Source organism: Anthonomus grandis, chromosome 7 (assembly GCF_022605725.1).
Source record: "Anthonomus grandis grandis chromosome 7, icAntGran1.3, whole genome shotgun sequence".
Classification (NCBI taxonomy): domain Eukaryota; kingdom Metazoa; phylum Arthropoda; class Insecta; order Coleoptera; family Curculionidae; genus Anthonomus; species Anthonomus grandis.
Window position 1 is genome coordinate 32,231,734 of NC_065552.1, and position 24,431 is coordinate 32,256,164.

The 24,431-nt window shown below is 32.3% G+C and overlaps 2 protein-coding genes across 3 annotated transcripts in view; one reads left to right on the top strand and one right to left on the bottom strand.

Annotated features, from left to right (window-relative positions):
• LOC126738203 (proline dehydrogenase 1, mitochondrial) overlaps positions 1-24,431 on the top strand; it is a 65,494-nt gene that overhangs the window by 11,337 nt on the left and 29,726 nt on the right. For both annotated transcript variants that reach the window (XM_050443412.1, XM_050443413.1), the window contains exons 2-3: positions 20,747-20,955; positions 23,723-23,904. In XM_050443412.1, coding sequence (XP_050299369.1) covers positions 20,747-20,955; positions 23,723-23,904 — 391 coding nt within the window. The remainder of the gene's footprint in view (positions 1-20,746; positions 20,956-23,722; positions 23,905-24,431) is intronic.
• LOC126738213 (uncharacterized) lies at positions 2,890-4,989 on the bottom strand. The gene is made up of 4 exons (XM_050443436.1): positions 4,101-4,989; positions 3,758-4,029; positions 3,502-3,636; positions 2,890-3,398 (listed from the first exon to the last, which is right to left on the bottom strand). Exons 1-4 carry the CDS (start codon positions 4,163-4,165, stop codon positions 3,352-3,354), a joined length of 519 nt encoding a protein of 172 aa, XP_050299393.1. The 5' UTR covers positions 4,166-4,989; the 3' UTR covers positions 2,890-3,351.

The following is a 24,431-nucleotide window of genomic DNA, read 5'->3' on the forward strand; positions in this document are numbered from 1 at the left end:
CATTCATGATTGACAGTATCAGAAAAGCGGCACTTCATGTGGACCCTGTTTGAAGTGAGGCCATCCTGTCTATAATGTTTTTCTGAGTGCTGGCACTTATATATTTGTAATTGATCTTAAATTAGATTATTTGCCTTGTATACTGATAAAAAATATAAATGTCACCAATGAATAAAAAGTGACATAATGCGATTGTATTAGCTAATCTTGAGTAGCTACAATATTGGGGTACTTGAAATTAATGAAATAAAAAATACATTTAGTTTACATATTAGGACTTTCTTAATTTCACTTTTCATTCTGATTTCAATACTCTTATCATATCTTTTTAAATGTCTGAAACAAATACAGAAATAAATGGGTGCTAACAATACAAAAATTATTTTCATATTTTCAAAAATGTCTAATTGAATTTTAAAAAAGAAATTCAGCATTAAGTTTCAAGGCTGGTTCTTGAAATTAAGTTATTCAAGCATCAAATTAAAATTACTTCTCAGTATATATTTTCATCCTATTTTTTATTTTATTCGTGTCATTATAGTAATGGCGAGTATTACAGGTGGCGTGCTTGCTATATGACATTATAGTTCCATGCGAAGTTACTGGGCGCCTTAGTGAACTAAGAAATTATACATGATTTACTTGGCGACCTTGAAAATTCACCTGTAAATCGGCCTGGTTGGCGTATTTCATTTATTTTATCTTGATCTTGGTCATTCATTGGTCTTTTAACTGAACTTGAATTTTTTATTACTGGTACCTGTGACATCCATATTTTTTGATATTCGGTCAATTGTTATAATTCACATATTCTGTAATAGGCAATAGTGAGTTTTCCCTTATATAAGTAGCATTACCGCGTATTTTAACATTGCTTGTTAAGCTTAAGATTAAAACACTTTTATTGCCCAATTCTCTAATAACATGATAGATATGTTTCCAAAATATGTATGTAAACTATATAAAAAACTTCACTTAAGAATTTATTTTGTGCTCAGGTATTTCAATTCAATATAAATATTATACAAAATAAATTATTGTTTGAAAGTTTAAAATCATTAATATAAAAGATGTAAATGACTTACTTCTTATCTTTTACGTCAAAACCCTCTATAATTTGCGTGAAATTTTTTATCAAATCCCAGTGGTGATTGTTAATGAATTATGAAATAACCACCAATTAAAGTATCCTTACATGAAATTATGCATGAAGAGGAGTTAATTAAACAAATTAAAAACATGCGTCTGTCGTTATCACTGCTATTAAATTCGTAAAGTGTGATTTTGCCGGCGATCCCAGGCGAGAAGGTTAAATAAACAACAATTATTTGGTTAGTTTTTAGTTTATTGACTCATTTATAATTAGTTCATTCATTCACTTATTTTCTTTTAAATGTTATATACACAGTAATTAACGTAACTTTTAATCAATCTTATGTATGAAATGTTATCCTTATTTTGAACCATATTGTGTAAGGTAAAAATCATACTTTTATTAGGCAGTTTTCGAAGATGCATATGTTTTGACGCTTAACATAGACATAAACGTTATTTTAGCCGCTGTTTGACAGCTCCCCAAAAAGTGTTTTCGAAATAGGTGATACGTTTACCGCTAACCTAACGATAGCAAAAAGCTTTATTTCCATGAAATACGTGTTTATTGTTTTTCTTAAGTTACAACAGATTGAGGATTTTGCAGCCCTAGATTCTTCCAGCTCTGACAGCGACTTAGATGATGACCTGTTGTTAGAAATAATTAATCCACCTATTAATAATATATACCGAGCCAATATCTATGGCAATTTTAATTTAAACAATAAATTTGATTTGAGAAGACAGATATACCCAGATTGGTGTGTGCGCTCCGACTTCCAAATGAATTTACAACTGATAGTGGACATAAGTGTTCTGGTCAAGATGGACTCTGCATTCTTTTAAGGAGATTGACCTATCCTAACAGACTAAGTGGTTTAGAATCCTTCTTTGGTAAATCACCTCCAGCATTATCCAAAATAATTGATTATATGATGCATCATGTATATGATAATTTTGGGCAAAAACTGTCTAATCTAAGAGATTTGCAATGGTTGAATCTTGATAGATTTAGGTTGTATGCTAATGCAATAAATATAAAAGGCGTACCAATTCCCAATTGTTGGGCTTTTATTGATGGGACAACTCAAGGCATCTGTAGACCAAGTGAAAATCAAGAAGCATACTACTCCGGACATAAACGACATCATTGTGTCAAATTTCAGGGTCTTACCTGTCCAGATGGAATCATTGTAAATTTAAAAGGTGCCTATGAGGGAAGAAAGTACAAGATTTCCCAATGGTGAAAACTTTATTGTTTATGGTGATAAAGGATATGGAATAAGGGAGCTGCTGTCAAACCCATTTCGAGCTGGTCTAAATCCAGAACAGAGGGAATTTAATGCAAGAATGAGTCGGGCGAGAGTTGGAGTAGAGTGGGGTTTTGGAAAGGTTATTGCTCAATTCGCATTCCTAGATTACAAAAAAAATCAGAAACTTCTCCTGCAAGAAGTAGGTCTCATGTATAGTGTTGCAGTTATTTTGACAAATTGTCATTCTTGTTTATATAGTGATCAAACAGCCCAGTCACTTAATATTAACCCTGTAGAATTAGAAGAATATCTGCAGTAACTATAACTAATATGTGATTTATGTATAAAATGTTTACTCTACAGTCATCTCAATATTACAAATATTTTTTAAAATACACAAAAAGTCTAGTTTTCTTAGCCAAATCATGTTACAGTATCTTGTAATTTAGTTTTTTATGGGTGTTAAATGTTAATAGAAATAAAATTGATAAAATTATAGATATATTGATTTTTATTTACTCTTATCTAACATAAGATTAAACGTTTAAACTAAATTTATATTAAATTATCTTCAATACATTAACAGTTGTAAAATGCAAAAAAACTTAACATAAACCTCTAATTTACAAAACAAAAATAGGTTAATGCCTGCAAATGGATTCATTTTACATAATAATTTTTGTCAATTCTCAAAAAAAAAAAGGAACATTCACATATGTATAAAAAATTGAGAGCTAAAGGCTTATCCTTATCTAGTACCTATTTTTGTAAAACCTTTTTTAAAAGGTCATTTACAAGTGCCTGTTGGGTTTTTAATAGGTGCATCAAAGCCTGCCTTTCTTCTTTCTCTATGGCAAACTTTTCCTGCTCAAAAGCCAGTCTTTGTTTTTCCATTCCCAACTTTTCTGATTCTATTTGTTGTTTTTTTTCCTCGATTTGCAATTCATTTATTCTAATTTTCAGTTTGGCATTATTTTTTTCCTCCAAAAATGGTGAAGTATTCTTTTTAAATTTTTTTTTGTACTACTCTGCTTTTTCTTTTACGACTTGGGCCTGAAATACACCACATTAAAATCACAAGTTTTTTTCACTATATGAAAGAATAACATAACAAAAAATTATCATAAATAACGCTTGGTATTAATCATAAAACTACCTTGAATGTTTGATTGGCCTTCTCTGTGAAATTCATTAATTACTGGGTGATCCAAGGGGTGATCCTTTATTGGTATTGGAGATTCAATATTAATTGGAGATTGAGGTTTATTTGGAATTGTAGCACTCTCTTCTCCTGGAGACAAAAATATAGTAAACTCTATACCTAAATTTCTATATTTAATTTCTTTTTTAACTCCAAAATTTGTGGAAGTGAAGCATCTGCTGTATTAAAAGTTAATCAAAAATATAATTACCAAACATATATTCAATATTAGGATTGCTTGGGGCCCAATCAAATTCTTGCTGTTCCTGATATGGAGAAGATGAAGATGGTCTTGGGTCTATAACTGCGTGTTTATGCAATTTATAAATTTGTTGTGTTAAACCCTCCCTCAACAATTTGCCTTTCTCAGAATTCTTGGCCTCTTTTTTAATAATTTCTTTTTCTTTTAGAATGCCGTTAATAAGTTCTAAAACTTCTTGCAATAATCCATCTAAGCCAGTATATATTTCCTCAACTCCTGATCTAAAATCGTTTTAAAATTACAGAAATAATATTAACAACTTTGAAATTTGTTTTTAATGTGATTAACATACCGAGCTCTATTTTCCTTTTCTTTCCTCTCAAAATTTTTTAGAATGTAATTTACATGTTCCTTCATTCCTCTTAAAGTAATATCTTTTCCTGTAAATTGACAAAAATTTGTGTATGATGTTCTATTTTGCTGAATCAATATAGGGATTATTAGCTAGGATGTCCATTAGAAGTATTTGGTCATCTTCATCATTAAATCTAACCCTACTTCTCTTGAATTTTGTCAAGACACTGAAATTTAGATTGTTGGTCGTGGTCATTGTCACAAAATTAAAAAAAAACACAAATTTATTCTTACTGTTTCAGGCAAAAGGAGACTAAATAAACTTGAATTATGAATTATTATTATTTGACAATAATGTAAACAACATTAATGCGTATGCGTTTCGCTATGTTTATGGCTATGTCTCTCGTCCGTAAGATAGCGGAGGGTATCGGTAGGGATATACGATAAATGACACTTGAAATGTCATACATGTCAATTAGTGGTTACTGGTGATACTTTTTAATGGGTTCGAAAACTGTCTATTGACTGTTTAATAACTAGAAAACATAAAGTAGAAGCTTATTGCATATGCTATTTTAGTTACGTTTTAGAGAAAATTTAGGTAATCAGCGTGTAGATGAATTTGGGTTTAACAATTAATTTTAATGTTGTCATATTCAAACAATTAAACACATCTCATTCAATATATTCAACGTTTCTTAAGTACACACTTAAGTGTAAGAACAAACAATGTGCGTAATTTTGTATCATTCACGTATAATAATTAATCTCGTTTAAACCATGTCGCGACAACGTATGTGTTCGGTAAGACGGATAACTGATATAACTATCTATCCTATGACTGTCATTATGATGAATGTTATTTGATATTACCTTGAGCACGACTTTAATATACTACATTTTGGGAAATGTGTCTATTTCTCCTTATTATGTTTGTGATTTCGTCCTTTTTTTAAATCCTGTTAAGCAATTAATGATCTTTGAAATGTTGAAAACAGTTCAATATAAATAAACGGAAACAAAAAAGGTTTAGCCATATTTTTAGACCTGCTAAAAGCCTTTGACACTGTACTACATGAGATATTCATGGAAAATTGGAGCAAGTGGTGTACTGTCGACAACAACACACCTACAAACAAATTACACCTGTAAACAGGTCTAACAAAGAAAATAAAAATGCGAAAAATAAGATTTTGAAAGGCTGCCATTTTGCTATGGGTAAAAGTAATAACTTAATATTCCAGGACCATAAATTGAAGTTTTGCAAAATGAGCAAGGAACCAAAAAGTAGTATGAGCCAATGATGTGTGCCAAATTTCAATTTTTTTATATAAACGCATGCACAAGAGGGGACAATTAAGAGGCGCACTATATAATGAATTTCTTGTATTTGGTGGGTTTAATAGTAGTTATTCAAATAATACAAAATAATAAATCTGTTTTTCCCTCTGTATTAAAAACGCGTTAACTGTTTTAAATGGATTTTTTAGGTTTTAAATGATTGGTTGGTTGGCAACTTTTTGAGGAATTGCAATTATTTTAACTTACCAGGGACGGATTTGCAGTACATATTCGTTAAATTTTATATAAAAAAATAGGTGCGCCACTGTTTTTTTGAAAAAAGTATTTTTTTACTGAATATTTTTTTTATTTTTAACAAAACACAACCCTTGCATTTTTGTGCTCCGACGTGCCGTTTTGGCGCAAAAAAATTAAATCTATACCAGGGTTCCTTATTTTATAATTTTTTTTTTATTTCCCGAAAATTTTATCCAATTTTTCATGTTCATAAAATAAATAATAATTACATAAGTAATAAAATAATAATAATAACAAAGTGTGTACATGTTTTTGTTAAGTTTAGTGTCGATGCATACCTACTATCGTATTTTTACGGTATGGCAGTCACTTTTATTAGGAGATCGGATTGAAAGTCAGTTTTTGCAGAAGATCGAGATACCATACTCAATTGCTAATAATGTTGTCAAGGCGATAACATGAACTACATGAAAGAATAACATGAATAACATGAAAGAGAAAAATGAATGACAGTAATCAAACAAAAGTAAAAAATTAATTAATTAATTATTGATTAGTTGTCTCCAACTGTTTTAAAAGAAAACCGGCTTAATCAATCGCCTTGGATTAGATGAGCTTGCAGACATGCATCTTCTGTATGGAGAAGTGCGAGGAAGTGCTTTGTTGGCACAGCGATTGTACAGGCAGGTCGTGAGTTTCTCGAACACAGAATGTTCATAAAAATTGGACAAAGGCTACGGGAGACCGACTCAATGATGGTAGTCAAGTATTATTAGAACTCATAAAGGATCACTGGTAAAACTCTGTTCTTTTCCTTATCACGTTTTTGTATAAATAATGTTTTAAAATTCGATGGTTTTTTTTTACAGATTGGTCGAATATAAATTGGTAAGGTGGTGCCTGGTGAGAGATGCTATTGGGGATGAAATTATGGCACGTATTCAAATTAAATCTAATAATAGCAGTGGTAAGTTAGCTTCAATAGCTGGTTATGCCAAAAACACCGTGCACCGAATACTACAAAGCCATAATATTAAGGAAATGCTTGTTGTCGTCTTCTTGAGTTCTCTAAATGGTTTCTCCGTCAAACAGAACAAAACGTCAATTTTCCAGGTTTAATCCTTACAAGTGACAAAAAAAGATTTCCGCACGAGAAGTCATTTAATCCTCGCAATAACCACGAGTGGAGCGATCAAACCCGCCACTCTAAACACATCAAAGCAGTATTTCACATTAATGTTCGGGCAGGTAGTATTTGCGACCACTTAATTGGGTCATACGTTCTACCAGATTAGCTTGCCGGTAATAGTTACTTAGTATTTTTGCGAGATGTTCTGCCGGGCCTCTCTAGTTGCTGAGAGACCTCTGATTCCAGCGCGATGGCTGACCAGCGCATTTCGCTCGTACTATAAGGCCTTTTCTAGATCAGACCTACAACGACAAGTGGATTGGTAGAGGTGTTCCAGTCCCTTGGCCAGCAAGGTCATCTGATCTGACACCTCTAGACTTTTTTGTCTGGGGCGCCATGGAATAGCTTATCTACACAACACCTGTAACCAACAGAGAAAACCTAGTCGCTAGAGTTGTGGTGCGCCTGCGGACCTTCTGAGAAACGATCCAGCGGTCTTTGCTCGCGTACGAGCATCTTGGGTCAATAGGTGCAGAAAATGTGTGGAAATTCATGGAGGACACTTTGAGCATGTGGTTTGGATTGTTTATTTTTTTTTTTTAATGTTTAAATCGTTTTTTATTACTTAAATTGTTCATTTTAAGTTGTGTTTTATTTTGGTTTAAATTGTTTATTGTTTAGTTAAATTATTTATTGTAATGATATTAAAATTTTCGTTGCGACAAAAAGTTTTGTATGGATTTTATTTTTTTGCACAAAAGCGGTGCGTCGGAGCGCAAATATGCAAAGGATGTGTTTTATTGAAAATGAACAAAATTATTCAAGTTTTTTTTTCAAAAAAAAAACAGTGGCGTACCTGTTTTTTATATAAAAATTAATATACATGTGCTGCAAATCTGTCCCTGGACAGGTCAAATCACCTACAATTTCTCAAAAAGAGCCTCACCACCTTATCAATTCATTCAAATCGCTATAAGCGTTGTTGATATAGACGAAAAAAATCGATTTTTTTTAAAAATTTCAACATCCTGTATTTTGGAACGGGCGCACTCCCGACCATCGATTTCCTATTTCAAACTACTTCTTTGTCGCTCCTGTATATAATCTAGCATTTTTGACCATTTGAAAGGGGACACTCTGCATACATACAATTTATCTCTTCTGAATTTAGATCTTACAAGAAAAATACTCGCTTTGTGCTTTGTGTGATTAATGCATAAAATAGAAGCAAACATCATACTGACCCCATGATACTAGTGTACCTACAGAATGTGTAATATTATATTAATGAAATAGATAATTTGAAATATGTAATAACTATAACTACTATACTGCTTGTATTAGGTAAAGTGATAACAACTATGCTGGTCAATATGGTTTAAGAAAGTGTTCCAAAAAAAAGTTATGTTTGGGTATTCAGGTAGAGAACGGTAAACATTTTGGGTGCCTGTATCTGTAGCTAAGTATGAAGTATCCTGTACCCAAGGCATGTGACTGAGTCATACCATGTTCCTTCATTAATCTATAAATAGGTATAATATTTACCATATTTATGGTCTGGGTTAAAAAGTCGAGTATTTGTCCAGCAATGTTTGTTCATTATTTGAGACGCATGGCCCATTAACACCTCAAGGATTTTTAAACCTTATACTCCTTAACCCTTATACTACTTAATGGATTACCGAAAGCGTTAAACTTTATGAAAGAAAAAAATAAAGCGTTATCGAGATGTAAAAAATCTAAGAGTTTACCCGATTGGCTATTCTTTAAGCAACTACGAAATTCGGTGGTGGGATGATTAGGCGGGAAAAGGCATATTTAGAACTTCATCAAAAAGGCAGCAATAGTAAAAAACTATGGAAAGCAATAAAAAACCTTGGTCTCAGAAATTCATCTAACCGTTCTATACCTGTAAACCTTCAAAATCCTGACAAAATATATTTTTATTATAATTATTATTCAGAATTATTTTTCATCAGTTTATACTCCTTCAGATAACTGCTCATAGACAGTCGAATATTTTCTTAATCACACATTTAGTCCTGATCTCCAGTTCTCATTTCATTTGGCCTCAAAAATAGTTTTAGACCTCAAATCTACTGCCTGTGGTAGTGACTGCATCTCAGCGAATATGCTCCTACATTGTATTTATCATCTTGCTCCTCACTTGACTCATGTTATAAATTCCCGTTTGGAAAGAGGTTGTTTTCCCGATGTTTGGAAGACTTCTCTTATAATGCATTTAGCTAAAATAGCCCTAGACCCTAGACCTATTTCCATCATTCCAATACCTTCGAAAGTTTTGGAAAAGTTTATTCAGCCACAGATTTATGGTTTCTTTATCACAACATAATTCCGCAGGGCCAGTCTGGCACAGCAACACATCTGCCTTGTTAAAAGTTACTCAAGAAATCATTAAGGCTTTGGATAGAGGTTATACTGCGGCGCTCGTATTGCTTGACTTTTCTAAAGCTTTCGATACGTTAAATCACAGCCTGCTTTTAGCAAAATTGACCTATTATGAATTCGATAATAATTCATTAAACTTCTTTAGGTCGTACCTTTGTGAAAGAAAGCAACTGCTGGTATTAGAAAATCAAGCTCAGTCAAACCGCTTTTATATCAGTTCTGGGGTACCACAAGGATCCGTCTTGGGTCCTAAGTGTTCTGTAATATGTTTCTCTTCAAAAAATAGGAAAAAAATTGTCTTGGATAATTTACAACTATTTGTGGGGGGACGCAGTTAAAAATAGTTGATAACATTAAGAATCTTGGAGTAATTTTCGAGGAGGACTTGAGATTCAAAATGCACGTTTCTGACGTAATTAAAAAATCCTATTTTGCGCTCAAACCATTGTACGCTAATAGAAGCATCATTAACTACAAAGTACGCAAGAAATTATGCGAGTCCTTAGTAGTTCCTATTATGAACTACTGTAACATTGTTTATGTTCCTTGTTTCCTGTCATCCTGTATCGTTTGCAGAAGCTTCAAATTCAGTGCCGTAGAGTGATTTTTAACTTAAGAAATTCGATTGCTTGGTACATCCTCCCCTGCTTACCTTCGTGAAAAATTCAGTTTTCGAAGAGATGTGCACGACGTCAATCTAAGATGTATAAGTAAATTATCGGCTCCTCGTTTTCATTCTGCTTTATTTCACAGATGTTTTCTTTTTAATGGTGTTTAGGTGTATAATGAACTTCCGAATTCACTTAAGTGCATGTCCATTGCTGGTTTTAAAGCAAAATCAAAATTTTCTCACGCATTTTCTCACCTTACATATGATCTTATAATTTAAAGGAAAAATGTGTAATTTTTTTTTCTTCTTTTTTAGTTTTATGTCATTGCTTATTTTCCAACTCAAGATAGATTTCATGGATTTCACGGGTTTTCTATTATCTTCTTTCTATAACTGCTATCTATCTAATTTGGTATATTTTTTTTTTCATGTAATTAGAGGTTAAGTTGATTAGCCCTATAGGCTAGACTTTGCCTTTGTACATTTTGGTATAATAAAGACATTATTTATTTATTTAATCTTAACGACATGGAAATTACCTTTTAAATAAATTATCTCTATAGTTATTAAATTCGTATTATCTGGATAAAATTACTTGTCAGAATCTTAAGAATTTCAGAGTTCTTTCTAGGCCATTTTTTTCTGATTTTCCTGATTGCAAAGAAATTTAAATAAAGTTTAAAATTGAATATGTGTTCAAAAATCAAGCTTTCTTAGAGGATTTTAAGTACGTTTCTGTTTAAGATTTTCAGTTGGCAAAGAAATTATAATAATTATATTTAGAATGTTTAATTCAATATTAATTTAACTAAAATTAACTGTGTTTTTAGTTTTGATAATCATATATTTCATAATATTATCTTTAGTTTGCGTCGCCTAAGTCGAGCCTCCAAATCGCAAACATCATCACGAGTCACGCCTCTTGACTGTTTTTCGCGATTGACGTAGTTTCAGCGTCAATATTTTTCGCTTCAAAATTTACTCAGTTACTCACTTCCCTCAAACAATGAAAATTTGGGAAAAAATAGAAATGTTTTTCATTGAACGCCCACATACCTACTTAACATTGGTAACCTTAAAAATTCTTAATAAAATGTGGGTTAAAAATCTGGACTTTGACCACGCTGACGTCAGAGCGTGTGGTCCTGAGCGTAGAGATAGAGACTTATTTTAAACTTTCACATACATCGTTACAGAACGTTTTTCATCATAGATCCAAGGTCCAAGTTAGGTTTATTGGGAACCGTAAAATAAATACATTTTTATTGTTAATTGTAATAGATTGATCAATGCTTTTCTTTTGTGACATGTAATAAAATGTCGTTTTATTGATTTTTAACAAGCCTGGTAACGTGTTTCAATGGCAATTATTTGACATTACCATAAGTAAAGATTATCAATTTTTTGGTGTAGGTCAAATCGTAGGACATTTATAATACATCATTTTTTATTAAGATTACCATCATTTGGATTCACCGATAGGATATTATCACTCTTATCCAGGGTATAAGACTTAAATTTTTTAATTACGATCTTGTGTGAAACACTGTTAGAGGCCTTGTTTGAATCTATGATTGAATAAATTGAATATACTCAATACTCAAATATTTATTTCCATAGACTCATACAAATAAGATCGGATAATGTCAAAAAATAAAACTATAAGACCTAAACATACAACTTTAAAGACCTTAAGAAAAAACAATAAAAAATTTACAATTAACTAAGCAATACGACTAAGCAAAACAAACAAATACGAATTATGGGAGTAAAGACGAGACGCTGCAATTTAAATATTCTGTTACCGTATAAAAAGAATTTTTAATTAAAATTCTTTTCAATGAAGCTTTCAAATTATTAACCTTCTTAATTTTTGTTATTTCAATGGGAAGATTATTGTATAATTTAATTGCTAAAACAACTGGGCTGTTTGCCACTTTGGTTAATTTATGTTTGGGTAAATTCAAATTTAAGTTAACCCTAAGTTCATAGTGGGTACCTCTAGACAAAGAATAATCAGACAGGTATATGCATGACCGAGTTGAAAATAAATAGGCAAGGAAATGGCATAGTTTTCAAGTCTGGAAATAGTGTTCTACAAGAAAATGTATAAAGCTTAAATAAAATAATTCTAATTATTTTTTTCTGGGCTGTAAGAACTTCACCACTTTTAGAACAGTTACCCCAACACATTATGCCATATGACAAACATGACTGGACATAACCATAGTAATAAAGAAGTATCAGGCCAATATCGATTTTATTACGTAACTGCCAGATCACATAGGCATAAATTGATAATTTCTTTAAAAACATATCTACATGATAAAACCAACTCAGATATTCATCGATTAATATTCCCAAGTACAACCTTATTTTGTTCTAGGTTTTGTTATGCATTTTAACAAGCAAGCTTTTATTCAAATCGGTAATACTAAAAAATATCATTTCAGTTTTTGACTCATTAAGCACTAGGCTGTTCCTGCTACTGATACTCATCATTCGGTCAACTACCCCGGTTGAAGTCACTACTCGTCGTTGATGTAATAACATCATCTGCAAACGCCGCTATATGGTGGCCAGGAAATTTGTCCAAGATGCTATCAACAAATAACAGTGGCCCCAAAATGATACCCTGTGGGACATCACTAACAACTGGTAGGGATTCAGACGCAACTGAGACATTTCCATTCTTTAATATCGTTTTTTGATATCTATCGGTCAGGTACGATTTAATCCACTTATGGGCAAGACCACGCATACCACATTCACTAACTCTATCCAACATTAGGTTAATATTTATTACATCAAACGCCCTTTTTAAATCAAAAAATAGGCTTACACATTTATTGTTTAATTCCAAATTAGACAAAACATATGAATATATGGGACAAAATTGCATCGTAATGTGGGGCGACCCGTCCTGAACCCAAAATCTTTTTTGATTTACTTCATTTTTTCTTTCTTTCATGAACATTCTTCTGAAAAGAAGTACCTTTCATATTTTTCATCTAAATAAGTCAGCTAAAGAAGTTTTCAAGTCAATATTCCAAACTTATATCTAGTTATTCAAATTCAAAAGTAGCTTCATTATCATTAACAAATTGATGTTTACAAAGCATCAACCAAAGATTTATTCCTGACATAACCTAAGATATATTCAGCATTAAAAATCAAAGGTGTCAATAAGGCTGCCAAGTAGTTAGCTGTATAAAAAAAATATATGCAAATTAACAATCCCACTATAAAATTGATTATAGTATTGACTTATGATTTGCTTTATGACTTGCTTTATAAAGAACTCAAATTGTTCTTTTTGTTAGTAAAAAAAGTGAGTTGAACAATCCCTTAGCTCAGGTGGTATTGTAGTGTCATTCTTCACTCACCTCATAAATCGTCTTAAAATGTTTTTACTTACGTAGTTATGCTCAATTCAGCCGATCAGCATCATTTAACTGCGATCGTTCATGATTCGAAGAAACCTGCTTACAGTATGTACAAAATGTAATTCTTGTCTTTCTACTGCCTTTTATTTTTCATGAGTTCTAAATATTATTTAAAATAAACGATGGCTGGGTTTCCTATTAGTATGGACCTTGGTTCCCTATTAGTATTTATATTCTGTTTTATAACTACAAATTTAATATAAATGTCGTGTCATGAAATTGAAGTATGGATATTCTGAGTCAATCATCCTCAACTTTGTTCTCCTTCTTTGTAGTCCTCTTAAACATAACCAAGTAGAATCGCTCATAATTTTTTAGCTAAAAATAGTAATATTTTTTCCATTTTAACAGTCTGACCTCCGAGCTTTATAGCGTATTAGGTGTCGAGTATCAAATTGGTACAAGTATGAGAATTTAATATTATAATGAAATAATACAGTCGAAAATATGTCACGCAACTCACGCAAATGCAGGCAACAAAAATTTAAAATGATCCAAACTGTTCAGCGCGTTTTACCGACGGATATGTCGGCAGTTTGGCGCCACGCTATCCAGACCCGAATCGATTTTCCATTACTGGGGGTGTGTTGGAAATTCTTGCCCCTATTGGCTAAAAGCACTGTTGCCACCAAATCTTGTCATAGATACTTTGAATTGTTATTGGAAAAAATGAATTATTATTGGAGAAAGTGGGAGCAAAAAAAAACTTACAATGTTGCAAAGGTCTATATTGCTTTTATTAAAATACAAAAGTTATGAAAAAGGGGACTGTTTACGATTTTACTTTATATTCAAAAGAATCTACGGAACTTTTAAGTTGTGAAGAAACTTGACAACCAAGAGATCGAGCACTTTTGTTGGGTCTGTGACGTCACGCGGCTGGAGAGAATTTCTCGGCGAGGATCTATATATACTTGGTGCCGGGTTTCTTGGTTTCGCGATATTCCCTACTTCCATCCTTCATATAATGGAAAATGAAAGATAATGGTATTTTCACATACGACTACTTAAGGAAAATAAGGACACTCTAGCGGCAACTACTTTGGCAAATGTGTTTATAGTCAATAACATCGTTATCATTCAAGAATAAATTCAAACAAACACAAACATTTTTTATTTACTCGATTTGTCAGCGATAATCTGAAATTTCTGAGGCTTGGCATATTAAGCCACAAGTCCATAACACGTCGTCTGGAGATCGAAAAGAGCCTTATGCATATTAGCAGTAAAGTGTGCCAACAAATAAGAATAAGAACAATGTGTAAGGTGAAAGACGAGGAAGCAAAATGAGGATATATGTTTATTTATTTTTTTTATTTATTTATATACGGGATGTCCCCATTCACGAAATAAATTGCAACAAAAATGAATAACCTAACCATAACAATAAAAAAATAATAAACAATATTCCTTAAGTAATTAAACAAAATTTGCCAGAATTTTTAAACAACATAGTTATGAACATAAATAAGAAATTAATAAATCTCGTGATTTTATAGACAATATAACCAATAAATTTAATTCAATTAAAAAACATTTCAAACTACGTACATATATAGTTATCGATTTTCAAGAAAGTCAGTTAGACATCGCTTAAACGCAGAAAAAGCCTTATCAATTATATCATAATGACAATTAAACTCGTTACCTAGCATGTGAAACCTATTAAAAGGAGAATATTTACCATAATTCGTATGATATTGTTTAATTAAATAGTGGCATCTCTCTAAGATATCTGGTATTGCATCTAAAATTTACAAGTCTTAATAATTCAGGACAATTAGAAGTTAATAGAAAAAAAAGTAAATCGCATCTGGTCCTATAATTCTCAAGTGAAATTAAATTTAGCCTCGACCTAACATCCGTTATAGATAAATTTGGCAAATTTAGGCTCCAAGTACAGGTTCTGAGAAACCTATTTTGAACTCTTTCAAGGCTATGAATGTGGTTTAAATAATGGGGGGACAACACTACAGAAGAGCATAAAATACTACGAACAAGAGTAATTATACAGAACTCTAAATGCAGAGACAGAAAAATCACGAGAATTCATTTTACAGACTATTAATGTGTTGTCAAACAGTAGACCCAAATCCCTAATTTCTGTCACCCTCGAAAGAACCGTTGTATTAATATGATAGTCAAAAGCAATAACAGTTTTTAATTTAGTAAAGGAGATAACAAAATATTTATCTTTATTGAGATGCAAGCCATTAGATAGTGACCACTTGTACAGTGAATTAGGATCCTCTTAGATTCTATGGCAATCAGATAAATTTGAAATTTGTAAGTATAGTTTCATATCATCGGCAAATAATAAAAATAGGCAGTATTTTATAATTCCATAAATATCAATAATAAATAAGTTAAAAAGTGGAAGACCCACATGGGAATTCTGTGAGACTCCTGATGTTACCAAAATTGGAATTGAGAGTGAAACCCTAATATAAACAAACTAAATTCTCTTGCTTAGGTAACTTTTTAAACTAACATTTTAATTTAAAAATAAGCAAGGAGTGAATGACAGAGTCAAACGCTTTGGAGAAATCTGTATAGATGAAGTCCACTTGATATCCATCCCCAAAGGTCTCAACAATGTAGTCATGATACAATGTTAGATTTGTAGAGGTAGATTTACCCTGTCTAAACCCATGTTGCTCATTGACCAGGAGATATTCGCAATGCCAAGTAAGGTGTTTGTTGAGTATGAACTCAAAAAGTTTAGGAATAGCATATAGCATGGCAACCGGTCTATAATTTTTTATATTATCTCTGTCATCATTCTTGTAAATAGGGGTTTTAAAGCTATCTAGTATGCAAAGGTTTTGTTAAACTTAAAACGTGTAGGAATATTATCAGCTCCATAACTTAGTTTATGCTTAAGGCCATTTACAGAATCAAATACCTCAGCAAGTTTAAACTGGATGTCAACAGAATTATTTACAGTAAAAATTAAAGTTGCCTAGATCTATCTCATTAAAGTGATAGACACTGGACAAGTGTTTAGCAAATAAGTTTGCTATGTCTTTGCTTGAATCAGCTGGTATATTGGTGGCAAAGTGTAGCCAAAAGTCCAACAAAATGGATGTTGTTGGACACATGGATCACAAGAATTAGATCTTTCTTAATACAAGGTTGCTACCCATACAGGCTCTAAATAACATAGGCATTGAATATTACGGACCATCAACAGCGCTAAGTGAGTATCGTGCGAAAACTCGGTTCTGAGAGCAATTGGAAGATATGGATATCAAGCATCTCTGGTTTTAACAGAATAGTGTAACACAGCAGGACAAATGATACAATTTCTACGCATCTATCGCGCTGTTGCACAGGTTGATCAACATTTCATATATTGCAATTACGTCCTCTATTAAATAAGTATTAAATCAGAAATGAGATTAATTATTGTAACTCTGGAATGAGAAGAGAGAAAGACTGGGATACTAAAGAAAAGGAATCTGGTTGGACAACTTACTTAAATTAACATAAAGAGTTCATAGAAGATAATATTTTTTATAAATTAAAGATAATCTATTATTAATAAAATATATTTATCATGTAAATATTTTTTGACGACGTCACTGGTAAAGATTATTTGTGTCGGTGGAATAAACAATGCGATTGAGCGGCGTTGCGATATTGTTGGCTTTTTCTATAATCTGCGTTATCTGCATTCATTTAACTTTGAATATTGAATTCTTTATAGAGTATCTTATTATATTTTATTTTAAAAAAATGCTTCATATTATTAAAGAGGAGCATTAGTATTATTTTGTGCCGGTAAGTGACAAGTTTTTATGATATTATTAAGTGTTTTGTGGCATTTCTACATAAGCATTGGGCGTCATTGCATCAAGCAAACAAACTGCCTATAGTTTCATGGCAATGGTAGTTTTAGCCTTTCAATATTCTAAGGTACAATTTCATTTATTATTACAATGCAATTACGTCCTTTATTACGAGATTGCATTCTACGTCTACGCAATGTACTTACGAAGTCCTTAAAACTTATACAATCCAAATTTAGGAACACTAATCTATTAATACAACTAATACTACTAACACTAAACTAATACAATTTTAATCATCAACATCAACTTTTAATAGGCACACTGGTTTCTAATGCCTAAAATGCTCCTATATAAGTCCGCTCTAGTATGAATTCTCTAATTCTTGGATGAAGGCTTCAAGGCTTTTCCGGATTATGATTATCGTGCCGCAACTACGGATTTAGTTTGCTTTTTGGGGTCTTGCTGATGTTTGTAAACGTTGTTTCCTTGGCTTAAAAAATGTTGGGAATATTTAAGTGACTTAACACAGCATCTAGCACAATACAGGAGAAACATCTCATCTAAAACTATAAGAATCTAATAGAAAATTTCTGTTTGGTGAAAATGTCGTTTTTTACCAGGTTTTTACAATGGTCTAATTGATTTATAGTAGTAGGAGTCAACCGTATATCTTTGAGTGAACTATACCAGAAAACAATTATACACTATGTTAATATGAAAGAGCTTAATATTTTTTACGTGGTATTATAATACCTACATATTACCATTAAGGTAAAATATTTTGTCATATGTCTATTATATGGTATTAACTCGAAAAAATTTAAGATTCTTCTCTATGATGATTATCACTCAAGTCGGTTTTCTTTTGGAAACGTGCTATTCTAATTAAATCCGGTCAAAACCGGTTACTCATTTATAGCATAATTTGAACCGTTAAAATAAGACGGTCGGCGAAAAAAAATTGGTTTCTATTTACATATTCTTTTTTAGATGCCAAGCGTATTTCGCGTAAAAATTTCGCGATAGAAATAATCTACGAGAGTTCGCCTATTAATGTTTTACCAGCCTGTCTAGCAGTGAAGGTTACAACGCATATAAGTCATCAAGCGATAACCAGATTCACGTGGTTATTAATAATGTATATGGTACACCAATTTTAATCTTGATTTAGAATTTTATTTCGGATTGTGGGAAATTCCTTAGTAATAATTAGATTCAACAAAGAGTACATAATAATAATTGTTTATTAGTCGAAAAGCGCATGCTCTAATTTATTTCTTGAACCTACTTTCATACGAGATGACCTCTCTCAGAGTTCTATATATCCAAGTTCCTACCAACGTTCCAACCAACTTTCTACGAGATTACTTAATAAATAAAAAAAATCACTGTTTAAAAGTCTATATATTTCAGTTGAAATATTTGATAACAGAGCTGCATTAATGCACATACCCTGAAACACCAAAATATTACCAGATTAAAATCGATCGCGATGTCGCCTGACCTAAATCCGATACAGCATGTCTGGGATTAAGTATCAGTCGAAATAATCCACAAACATTTATTGTAGCTGTTATCGATGTATGGAATATCCCCCAAGATATAATTGCACCCAGACTCGTTAATGGCTTTCTAAGCACTTAGCAAGCAAGATGCTTGAATCCCTCAGATTAATTTGCTCGTACCTATGTATATTGATTTATACTCTTATTTAGCATTTAAATAAACTTAACACTTGAGTTTTTTAATCTTACAGAAACAGATTAATTAGGGGTTTGAAGGATTTTTAAAATGCATTATAATAGTAGCTCAAACGTTGTCATCTCAATGTCCATTTCGAGATGTGAAGTAACTAGAAATTTCCTAAATGCGTGATCATTTGATAACTGACACCAGGTGTTACGTTCCTGGTTTTGTCTTATCTGGACATTGGTTTTGAATTAATTATTCTGAACCAGGTATTTTAATACCCAACTTTACAGATTGCATTATGGCAAATAAAACTATATTCCAAAGTATTTACAGTTTACTCAGAGGGCGCATGATGTGCATTTATTATTCCCAAATTAAAGATTCATATGGGTTTTAAATATGTAAGATTTAATTTATTTTCACCCAGAAAAACACACTATTTTCAATAAACTGGTATATTAATTAACAAATTTAAAAAAATATGTTGGTCAAACTGATCGCGGTCCGACTGACTATACATTTTTATAAAACAACCGAATCTGCAGCGTCGGCATACCGACATACCAGAAAATCGTAGATAAGAACCGTGTTGTGCTAATAAATGTGAAGAAAATGCTTCTATTTTCACGGCAGAAGCATTGACTATATTAAAGGCTTTAGAGTATGTAAATAATACTTTAATTCTGTTGGACTCTAAATCAGTCATACCAACTCTAGTTAATGAACATAATTTAAACCAAAGAAAACCATGTATCAAGCACAAAAAATACATACACTTTGATTAAAAAAAGGCTGGATAAAAACACTTTAGTCCTTTGCCATAATTTTCCAAGATACTTGTCAATATCCTATTTTAGATTCTTAGTAGAATATGGTCATTTCAATCAACACCTATATAAAATAAACATAAGAGACACAAAAATATGCCATTATGATAATCAGTCAATTGATGATCTGAATCATAAATGTTTTGCTTGTAAAAACAATTCTCAAGGCATTCAATTTTAAACTTGAAACTTGGAAAAGGGAAGTTGTCATTAATTTTTTTCGTAGTTTACTTCCAATGTGCCACGCAACCCCTACGGTAAAAGTTACCACAATTAAAAGACTAGCAGCAATTATACACCATAAATACCGTTGTTTCGGTTGGAAATTGTGGCTAAATGTGCTCTGCACAAGAGGAAGTTCTGTTGAGGAAAACCAGGGATTTAAATTAGGAATGAGTTTAACTATTCTCTTCAGAGCAATTTCCACTGAATTTAAGTGCTCAATATAAAACTACAAAAGATGTTAAAAATGTGCACTAATAACTTCAAGACACTATAAAATAATCAAGTGGCAACTGCAATATTACGACATGCATCAACTATTCTTTGATGTACATCCAAGATAGATTTTGGCTGGGTGACGTAGATTTTTTGTTTTAAGTAGCTCCATAAAAAAACGTTCAGAACTGTAAGATCGGGCGATCTGGCTGGCCACTCGGTAGGCCCTCGACGACCAATCCACCGATTAGGGTAAGTATTAGTCAAACATTCTCTACCATTTCTGCTAAAGTGAGGCGGTGGTCCATCATTCCAATTCGGTTGCCGATACTGATGACAAAACATAGAATCCTTATTACAATGAATATTTCTATTATACTCCTTTATGATATACTGATTATATTGATTTCTATTGCCAATTTTCAACATTTTATTGTTTTTGTAATGTTTCCCCAATATTCCACTACATGCACTTATATATGACTTAGATCTGGTATTGATGATATTCTTTTTTAAGATATTTGTGTTCAAATTTAAATATGTTATTATAGTGTGACAAGTTCACTAGCAGTTTAATAATTTATTCAAATCAACGTAAATGGTAATATGAGCTGATTTCAGTACCTTAATTACATTACTCTTCAATCAAATTCCCTATCCCCCGAAATTTCCCTTAATAACTAGACTCTAAAACATTTATTTAAAAGTTATCTTTGATCATCGTATTATGGTTTCTTAAATCAATTTTTGTTTCCAGCTCATGAAACTATGTAGAGGCATTTTGGGAGAAAAACTGTTTATAGCCCTAATGAAAGCGACATTTTACGGGCATTTCGTGGCAGGCGAAGATGAGTTCAAGATCCGACCGAAGTTGGAGCGATTGCGATCCTTCGGAGTGAAGCCGATTCTTGATTATTCAGTGGAGGAAGATATCTCACAAGAGGAGGCCGAGAAACGAGAAGTTGAGTAAGTAACAGTCATCTGTTTGTCAAATAGCTATTTGAGTTAACTCTGTCGTATATTTTGTGTTCGTTTACATGCCTCAGTGAACCAACCCAAAGTAACCAACGTTTTGCTTTATCTAACAAAACACCAATAGTAGTTTCAATTTTTCTTTTCTCAATATGTTTTGCCACTGGTAAATTTATTTGGATGCACCTCTGCCCTATTTATTGAGTTTGTTTATCGTCGGCAATCGGTTGATGTAATATAATTTCCTGAATTTTTTCTGTTTTGGGATTAATTTCAATTTTTTTATCTGTATTTGCAATTTTCTTTCCAGGGTTTTCTTCCGGGTTGTCGGCTGGATCAAATCAGTTTATTTTGAAAAAATTCATAGACCCTCATTTCTCTGATTATATTTTGCCTCTGATCTTCTTTTAGTCTGCATTTATCTGTATCACACTTTGAAAACCTTTTATTACGAAGATTTTATTGCTTTTTTAATTGATTTTTTCTCCAATTATATTATCTTTAAAGGTAAAGCAAGGTTGTCGTTTTCCCAACAATAAAATACAAAACATCTTTAAATCAATAAATTGGTTTCAACACATCAAAACCGTCTTAAAATTCATATAAACGGTTTATCTGTATTATACAGTGCTTTTCTTTAATTTCCCCCTCTCTCCTCTTTATTTATTAAACGAATCAATTCAAAATATTGAAACTTGAGGTAATGCAATTGATGAATGAATACTATGTTTTAAAGCAAAATTGACAGATGAAAATTTCAAGATGGCTGCTGGGTGCCATCTTGAATGTGTGTGTTTTGAAGCTCCTGACGAGTACTTTATAACCCTAGAATATAAATTCAATAACTTACCTACTACAAAATGGTGGTACATTTAATAATTACCTGAATACCAAAACACCGACATGCATATCTCTACAAATGATTGTTATTCTGTGCCGTATCCACAGTAATAATTTCAGACAGTGACAAAAATATCAGTACGAAAATAAATATCATTGTGCAGTTAAAATATTCTTATTTAGTTTTCGTGTTTAGTGGTAGTAGTTTAAAATGGTCAATTCTCGTCCATTGGAAGAAAAAAATCGAAGCGATTTTTATTTACGGTGCGACGCGTAAATTACGCGTAACGAAAAAGGATTTTCAACGATCGTTTTCCTAATCGTCCTATTTGTAAAATATTTGACTCGTATCTCAATTTACTCAAGTATCATCCGTACAAAATCCAAATGGTACACCAGTTAACTGAAGACGACCCTGATCGAAGAACAGAATTCTGCGAAACTATAACGGAAACTATTGCATGGCATCCTACCTATCTCCATAATATTTGTTTTAATAATGAATGTACATATTTTAACAGTAATGTACATAGACAAAATTGTTATTGTAATCGTTATTGGAGTGACACTAATCCTCACGTCTTCCGGGAAACTTATACTCAATATCCAGAAAAAATAAACGTTTGGGCGGGGATATTAGGAAACCATATTGTGGGACCTCTATTCAGCGAACAAAATTTAACAGGGGAACTGTATTTGAAAATGCTGGAAAATACTATTGACTCTTTTCATCACCGAAATTGTCGAAACGAATCCTAATGAATTCGATATGGACATTGTATTCCAGGAAGATAGAGAGCTCCACCACACTACTCCAGACAAATTCGGAACTATTTAGATAACAATTTCCCCGGTCGTTGGATTGGCCGTCGAGGGCCTGTGGAATGGCCAGCTCGCTCGCCAGATTTAACACCTCTAGACTTTTTTTTATGGGGGTTATTTGAAGCAAAAGGTGTACGAAACAGAACCTACTTCAGTATTGGATTTACGGCAGACAATAACGAATATTTGTAGAAATATCGATGTTAGTGTATTTGAAAATGTTCGGTGTGAAATTTCGGAGCGACCTTGTGTCATGAAGTTCAAGCCAACCATTTCCAGCATGTTCTCAATTTACCATCATTTTGTCGTCGGTAAAGATATTGAATTTATAGTCTAGGGTTATAAAGTACTCGTCAGGAGCTTCAAAATGATGTGCCACAAGACCACCCTTTCCATTTAATTTTTCATCTTGAAATTTTCTGTCAATTTTGCTCTATTTTAATAACTAACTAAACTCAATATTTTAAATTGATTCGTTCAAAAAATAAAGACAGGGGGAGGGGACATTAAAGAAAAGCACTGTATAGTTCTGTATGTAATAATGGGTATTACAGTAGGCAAAATACATTGGTTTAAAGATACTTTCTCTCGAATCCCATTACAACCCGGTATTTTCGTGATGTGGGTGATAAGAGCAAGACGATGGTGCAAAAAAAATCAATTTTTGGTGTCCCAAACTTTGGAGGTCAATATCTCGACTTCTATGGCCACTATCGGGAAAATTCCAACGGTTTTGTCTTAGTTTTGTCATTCTGAATTCAACGAGACCATCCGCGAGGTCGTAGCTCATTTATTAGCTGATCGTATCGCATTTTTGGAGCCAAACCTCAAAGCAATTAACGAAGTAAAAATCTTTTGGTTAGATGCAATGTAGTAACTAAAAATTCAGACTCGTGCAGAGTTGGTTAGTGTTCTTTTAGGCATATGTTGATTTTAAATGTATAATTGATAAAAATTATATTTTTACCACATTCAACGAATCGCTAAGCTTATTCAAATCGCCTTTTTATTCGCTTCTTCACATTGGTAACATTAATATACGATTTACAATACTACCAAAATAGAAAACCATTAATTTATCAAAATCTCTTTATGCTAGGGCTTCTGTACCAGCTGCGGGCGATACGCTGGATGACGGCTCCTTAAAGCAGTACCACGTGGACAAGACTTTTGCCGACAGACGGTACAAGGTCCAATCAGCTCGTACCTATTTTTATCTTAATGAGGCGACCTGTGAAAGAAACATGGAAACCTTCATTAAGTGCCTGGAGGCCATCGCTGGTAAGACTTCTTAGTTTGATTGTTTTCCTCTTTTTTACGTTTGGAATGGGACAATGTGGGTGTGATTCCTGTAAGGTTTTTGTCGTTATGTTTGGAGGTTTTGCATTGACCTACTCGAATATATAAATCACTTTTTATGTTAATTATTTGCGATTATTGAAGCCATTCATATCGACCTTGTTGTTTTAAATTTATTATTAGAATTGGAAATTGATACTTTATGCGATACCTGATATAGCAGATGTGTGTTTATACTGCAGTACCTAATAACATTTAAAAAAATTTACTGAAAAATGATAAAGAAGTCTGAAGTGGGTCACATATATTGGGCATTGAGTATCTATTGAGTATTGGATACCAAAATTAAGCTTTTTCCCTTAATTTATTTTAGGAAAATATTAATAAAATAGTGTAATTAAGTATATTAAGTTATAATCTGGCAAATTTTTGGTAACCAGTAAACGCCTCAAAATTAATGTGTGAGAAACTAGTGTCCAGTATACATCTAGTAACCAAAATCGAGAACG